Source organism: Gracilinanus agilis, chromosome 1, assembly GCF_016433145.1.
Source record: "Gracilinanus agilis isolate LMUSP501 chromosome 1, AgileGrace, whole genome shotgun sequence".
Taxonomy (NCBI): domain Eukaryota; kingdom Metazoa; phylum Chordata; class Mammalia; order Didelphimorphia; family Didelphidae; genus Gracilinanus; species Gracilinanus agilis.
In genome coordinates, this window is record NC_058130.1 from 149690374 (window position 1) to 149698165 (window position 7792).

General features: G+C 33.9%; 1 protein-coding gene across 1 annotated transcript; it reads left to right on the forward strand.

The window, feature by feature from the left end:
* Nucleotides 1-955: 955 nt before the first annotated feature.
* On the forward strand, nucleotides 956-1897 carry LOC123231002 (olfactory receptor 13D1-like). The gene has a single exon (XM_044657205.1). The coding sequence runs from the start codon at nucleotides 956-958 to the stop codon at nucleotides 1895-1897; it is 942 nt and encodes a 313-aa protein (XP_044513140.1).
* Nucleotides 1898-7792: the final 5895 nt, after the last annotated feature.

Genomic DNA, 7792 nt, shown 5'->3' on the forward strand with positions numbered 1-7792 from the left:
ATTTTTTAAATCTATCTTCATCTACATTACCCTTTTCTATATGATTTTTGATGAATGTTTTGTTATATAACTTTTAAAAATAATACTTTCACTCTCTAATAAGCCCTTCACAGAAACCTGCTGTATAGCAAAGATGGAAAAGCAAAATAAACCAGCAATGTAGTACACATCCAACCACACATATCTCATTCCACTCCTATAGAAATTCACTAACCTGCCCCGAAGATGAAGATATGCTCTATTGTCAATATTCTGAGGTCAAAATTGGGCAATGCACTGCGCAGTTTTCTAATATTTTTTGCCTTGTTTTCCTTTTCATTATTATGGTCCTTTGTTAATTTGTTTTCTTAATTGTTTACTTCATACAACATCAGTTTAATTGAAGTCTTCTCAAATTTCTCTATGTTCTTCATATTTATTACATTTTGTGGCAAAATAATATTTCTGCAGTGCAATTTATTTTATCTTTTCCCAATTGATGAGCACTAACTTTGTTGGTTTTATTCTCATGTGAAATTAAAAAAAAAACTTACCTTCCATCTTAGGATCAATACAGTGCATTGGTTTGAAGGCAGAAGAGTGGTAAGGGCTAAGCAATGGGGGTCAAGTGACTTGTCCAGAGTCACACAGCCAGGAAGTATCTGAGACCAGGTTTGAACCCAGGACCTCCCATCTCTGGACCTGGCTTTCAATCCACTGAGCCACCCAGCTGTCCCCAAAATAATTTTTAAAAAAATATTGTAGGTCAAACTTGTTTCAATTTGCATGCACATTTTTCACATTTTCCTTACTTTTTCTCTTATACATATATTTTAACAATGTAGCACTGAATGACTTAAAAATCAATATAGAAAAGGGAAAAAAGGATGAGGCTAATTTCAAGTGTTATTATTAATTCCAGTTGCTTTGAGATATGTCCTTTCCTAAGTTTTGCAGGTGCCACAGTCAATCTAACATGAATGAGGAGAATCATACAACCGTGACCGAGTTTTTTCTGGTAGGACTTTCCCATTACCCAGGCCTCTTGCTCTCTCTTTATGTTCTCTGCATGGTTATGTATCTAGTAATCCTGTTGGGAAACAGCATCCTCATTATCATCAGCATCCTGGATCCCCGCCTTCATACACCTATGTATTTTTTCCTTGGGAATCTCTCTTTTCTGGACATCTGCTACACATCCTCCTCTATTCCTCAAATGCTGATAATTGTTATGTCTAAGAGAAAATCTATTTCCTTCACTGGGTGTGCCCTGCAGATGGTTATTTCTCTTGGATTAGGGTGCACAGAGTGCATTCTCCTGGCAGTGATGGCCTATGACAGGTATGTTGCCATCTGCAATCCTCTCAGATACAGCATCATCATGAACAAGGGGCTCTGTACCCAGATGGCTGCTTGGACTTGGATACTAGGGTTTTTGGTCTCCCTGGTACAAACTGTACTTGCTCTCATAAAGCCTTTCTGTGGGAATGTCATTGATCACCTTACCTGTGAAATCCTGGCCCTTCTTAAGCTTCTCTGTGGAGACATCTCCCTCAATGTGTTTATCATGACAGTTGCAAGTATTGTTATTTTAATCATTCCTCTAACTCTCATTTTCTTCTCCTATATCTTCATCCTCTCTACCATCCTGAGGATCAATTCTAGTGAAGGGAGGAAGAAAGCCTTTTCCACCTGCTCAGCCCACCTCACTGTGGTGGTCTTGTTCTATGGTTCAGCCCTTTTCATATACATGAAGCCCAAGTCCAAGTACACTAAGACATCTGATGAGCTTATTGGGCTCTCCTACGGAATCATCACTCCAATGATGAACCCCATTATCTACAGCCTGAGGAACAAGGAAGTCAAAAATGCTGTGGAGAAATTCCTCATTAAGAATCTATACTTAAAGAAAATGTGAAATGCTTTGACCTTTATATTCGGTTTCCTTTTTGGCTTGGACATTGCCCGGGATATGCAAGGATTAACATTACTCTTCCTAGTGTCAAGTGTATTATTGGGGTTACAAAGCTTAATGTATGAACCTCCTCCTTTCCACACAGGGAATTCATGTATTATTTATTATATTTGAGGTTCAGTTCCTTTTCATTGGTCTCTTATATGTCCTTGTAGCTCTCTACCTCTTGGTCTTCTCTGTTTTACAACACCTTTTGTTAAAATAAATCATACACAAACAAAAAATGGATTGCTTAAAGGCTAAAAACTGAAAAAAATCACGTTTCCACTTTGGTTAATGATAGCTTTAGCAAAATTATCAAAATATTTTGATAAAATGATATAGGAACTTTTGAGATAAGACTATAAACTGGATTAATATATTGATTCAAACATCTAATACACATGCATTAAGTATCAATGGTATATAAAACATTGTGGTAAGTGATAAGAGAAAGAAGGTTAAAAATATCCAATTTCCTCATCCTCCTAGAAATTACTATCTAATAGCAATTTTAAGAGGAGATTTAGAAAGGATTTTCTTAACCAACTCATATCTAACCAAAACCCCAATCTATATCATATCTTACAAGTGTTCATGTAACCTCATGTGAAGGATAATGCATACCTCCAGTATCTAGCTAGTACATAGTAGGCACTTTAAAGTGGTGCAATGGATACAGTCCTGGCTCTGGAGCCAGTAAGATGTTGAGTTCCAATCCAGCATAAGACATTTACTAGCTCTCTGACCCAGGACAAGTCACTTAACTTTGCTTCAGTTTCCTCAACTATAAAATGGGAACCACTCCATTACCTTTGCCAAGAAAATCCTATAAAAGTGGGATCACGAAAAGTCAGTCACAACTAAATAATTTAACAACAACAAATAATGGGGAGACTGAGTTATTGAACTAGTTTTTTTTCAAGAACCAGAATAATTTTTATCTATTAGAAATGTGCAACACCAAAAAAAAACCTTTTGTTCCAGCAGCAATTTGTTTCTGAAAATTTAGGGAAACTTCTAATGATTTTCAAGCTAAATTTCAGATGTTAGAATCTTGATGTAGACTTTGGAAAGTTAGTTGTAATCATCATGTTGAAATGCCAATTACTAAGTATATGTATATGAGGAATATGGCTTCTCCAGGGAAATGATTAATTTCATATTTTAGATAATAAGGATTTAATGGATTTCAAGTTTTTACTGTAACAAAAAACAAATGTAAGCTAAATCTATATGGAACTGTTTGCTTAGTTCCTATTACCATCTATACATTGTCTTTCCTGACACTACCAACTTGCTAGTACCCTCATTTACTAGCTCTATTAACCTATCTTTTATTTATTTTTATTTATTATGAATATATTTCTTCTTTACATGGGTACATTTGTACAAATTTCTCCAGTGGAATGAAAGCTCTTTTCCAAAAATATTGTTTCGATTTTGTCTTTATATTTTGGGTGCCTAATACAATACCTGGCAGGGTATGAATAAAGGAATTTAATAAATTTTGATTGTTTGATTGATTATTTGAACATGTGCTCAATTGATGAGGAAGAGAATGCAAAATTATTATCCAGTCCATCTTTGATCTTTGTTATAGATCATAATTGATAGATAATGTTACCACATCTTTTCAACTATGATGGTTTTTTTAGTGAAACCAACATGAAATACAAAAGTGGAGAATTATAAATATAATGTTTCCTCTAGATAATTTAAATGAATTAATGTCATAAGATTTATACCAAGTTTTTGTCTTATGTAACATATTCACTCATTTATATTTTGTGTTTTGTGCAGCATATTCATAATCTTTTTGAATAATTCAGCCACTTTTGAAAATTTCATGAAGCTCTGTTATTAATGTTTGGAAAAATATTTCCAGTATAATTGAGCCTTGGAAAGTGATGTATATACAATATTTGGGGTTGTCTTTCTCTGAGAATCTTCTTTAATAATTGGCTTATTATTTAGAGCAATATCATAGATTTTCACAAAATTACACACACAAACATTTAGAAATACAAACATTACAACTTATTTATGTTTTTCTTAAAATAAGGTGCTCCAAAATGAAAGCAATACTTTAGTTTTGGAGTGATTAGAAAAGAATATAAGGGGTAGATAATAAGTATGTTAGTCATAAACGCTATGTCTCCGTTTTATACCCCAAACTTTGCTTTTCAGGCTACTTCATTACATTGGTAACTCATATTGACATTAGCACCCAATAAAAATCTCCAACTAAAAAAAAGTGCTCCCTCACACTGTACTTATAAAGTTGAGTTTGTTTTTTAAACTCTACTTTAGAGCTTCTTTTATTTCTCCTTATTGGATTTCATCTTATTAGACTCAGTCCGGTGCTCTAGTTTGACATTGTCCTAGAACCTTGCTCTATCATTTGTGTCAATCCCTCACAGCTTTGCAAATTTGGTGAATAGGCCAACTATGCCTTTATCTAAGTCATTGATAAAAGTGCATTAAAAAGAGATGGGAAAATGTCCCAGTTCCCTGGATATTTCTTGCCAGGTTAACTTTGAGCCATCACCAACTCATCTTGAATTTGGTTATTCTACTAGGCCTTCCTTCTACCTGGGAGTTATCACTTCATGCAATAACATCTCACAAGAACAGTGGGAAGTAATTTATAAAGTGTTTTGCTACAGCTTAGGTAAAAGATCCCCACAGTATTCCTCTGATTAAAAAAAATGTTCTAGTAAAATAGAAACAAAGTTGGCCTGACATAACCTGTTTCTGATGAAATGATATCAGCACTTTATTATCAGTGATTATACCTAGATTTTTAAAATTTTTTTTGATTAAGAAAATTTTTCCATGGTTACAAGAGTCATGCTCTTTCCCTCCTCTCCCCTTATCCCCTTGCCATAGCTGACACACAATTCCACTGGGTTTTACATGTGTCATTGATCAGGATCTATTTCCATATTATTGATATTTGCACTAGGGTGATCATTTAGAGTCAATATCCCCAAACATAATCCCATCAAATTATGTGATCAAGCAGTTGTTTTTCTTCTATATTTCTACTCCCACAGTTCTTTCTCTGGATGTGGACAGCATTCTTTCTCATAAATCCCTCAGAATTGTCCTGGATCATTGCATTGTTGCTAGTACAGAAGTCCATTACATTCAATTTTACCACAGTGTATCAGTCTCTGGGTAGAATATTCTCCTAGATCTTCTCCTTTCACTCTGCATCAGTTCCTGGAGGTCTTTCCAGTTTACATGGAATTCCTCCAGTTCATTATTCCTTTGAGCACAATCATATTCCATCACCAACAGATACCATAATTTGTTCAGCCATTCTCCAATCAAGGGACCACCCCCTCATTTTCCATTTTTTTGTGCCTAGATTTTCACTAATGAATTCTAAATTTTTTTCACTGGCCTATAGGTTATGGATTCTCTTCTCTTTTTAAAAAGTCAGGACAATGTTTACCTTCTTACAATCCTTCTGTATTGCTTACATTATCCATGATCTTTCCTATATCCCTGTTGTATGCGCAACTCTCCACTTTGGTTTGCCTATGAATGACATACTTCACATACAGGGCTTACCATGGCCTGTGAAATCCGAGCTGCCTATGAAAGAATTGGTTCTGGCATTCATTAAGGTCCACTCTTAAGATCAAGATTTCTAAGGTTTTCTAATAGTCCTTTGAAGAAGAACCTGAAATGGCAATTGCAATTGGCTTTACAATGAGAAAGGCCTAAAAGAAAAAGACAACAACTTCTTTCCCACTCACCTTGAATGAAGAGTGAAATAAGAGGCAAGAGATAAATGGGGATGTAATCTTAACAAGGTCTAGTCAATAGAAAACAGATACTGATTTCTTTTTTAAAAACCCTTACCTTCCTTCTTAGAATCAATACTGTGTATTACTGTAATACTGTTCCAAGGCAGAAAATTGGTAAGGGCAAAGGTCTAAGAATGCAATATTCATACTGCTCGTTTTAGTTTCCATATCCATAATGGACACAAAAATAAAGCACATATCAGTACTTCAGCACTCAACAAAAGATTTCTTAAAGCACTTTCTCTGCCTTGTAAAAAAAATATCAGAAAACTTGCTTTCTTATTTCAGCCTGAAGACCAATGGTGTTTTATCCCATAGAACTCCACTGAAAAGCATATAGGAGAGCTGCCCTTCAATTTAGGAATAGAATAAGACCCCAATTACTACATAAAAACATGCTACACACGAGAGCTTTGACAATGTACAAAGTAATCAAAGCTATGCAGAGTGAAGAGAGAAAAGTCAAAAGAATGATAGACATATCTATGTGTGTGTGTATATATATATATGTATACATGTTTATAAATATTGATAACTGCCTGGCAAATAAAGCAATTATCAGCAGTGCAAAGATGCAAGACATTTTCAAGGGACACATGACAAAAAAGATTATCCACTGCCATAGATGGAACTGATGGAGTCTGAGTGCATATTGTAATATACTATTATTTTTTGAATTTCTTCCATGAATTTTTCTCTATTGTAAGTTATGTGTCTTGCACAACATGAAGAACATGGAAATATGTATTGTATGATAACAGATATACAGCAACAAAATCATTTTATAAAGTTGATCTACCTATTTTGATCATGATATAATTGGTAAATAATAAAAGCGACAGATATGTATACGTTGTTATTTCTTAAGGTATTTGTTTTATGCTGTAGTTTGTCCTTTTAAATTCTACATTGGGAACTCTGATTTCTGGCCCAAAATCACTCCTATTTTTTATTGAATAAAAATGTTCTAAAATATATAAGTATATAAACATGTTTCTTTAAAAAATCACGGATAAGCTAAGAGTGATTTGGGGATTTTACAAAATTGAAGATTCCTTATAAAAGATCACAAGATGATTTGGAAATAAATGTTTAATAAAGCAGAATGAGAAAGCACTAAAAGGTTGTGATGAATATCAGCACATGGAGCTTTTCCTATATGCCTTCTTATTCTTAATTGTTTTTGTTCATTTCTTTCCCCTCCCCACCATTAATCTTTCATGGCGAATTTATAGTAGAAGAAAGCTACAAAATGACTCCTTGTTCATGCATAACTTAAAAAATAGAATTAGAGAACTTCACCATTATCTACTTTTAAATTGAGCCGGTATTGCTTGCTGTATGACCCTTGAGGTATGTCATGACTCTATTTGGTTTTCATTTCTATTTCACTTGCATAATCAGAATTTTATTCCTTTGCCAAAGTATTATTTAGAATTTTGTGAACAACATTTTATGCAGCTATTAATATGAACATATGATTTTCATTTTTATATTAATGTGATTAATTCCACCCAATTTATGCCTCAGGGTGGAAAGCAGTTAACACAAGGCTTTCAAAGGCAATGTTGAGAGTATAGACTTTATCAGGTTCTCCCATGACTTAGCAATTATCAGCAGTGCAAAGATGCAAGACATTTTCTAAGGACACGTGATGAAAAAAGTTATCCACTGCCATAGATGGAACAGATAGAGTCTGAATGCATATTGCAACATGCTATTCTTTTTTATTTCTTCCCTGAATTTTTCTCTAGTGTAAATTATGTATCTTGTACAACATGAAGAATATGAAAATACGTACTGTGGGATAATAGATGTACAATCTATATTATATTAGCTCCTGTCTAGAGTGATGGGAGGGAGAGAACATGCATAAGAAAACGTTAGAAAATGATTATTAAAAATTATATTGAAAAAAATGAAAAAAAATAAAATAAATTATATTGACATGTAATCAGGGAAAATGGATAAATATAATCTAGAAAAAAAGACAGGGTCTTGCTTAAAATGATTCAGAACTCTGCATCTTTGTATTGGG

Excerpts from the sequence above, each read along its gene's own strand:
- LOC123231002 (XM_044657205.1), top strand. The coding sequence starts at position 956 with ATGAATGAGGAGAATCATACAACCGTGACCGAGTTTTTTCTGGTAGGA.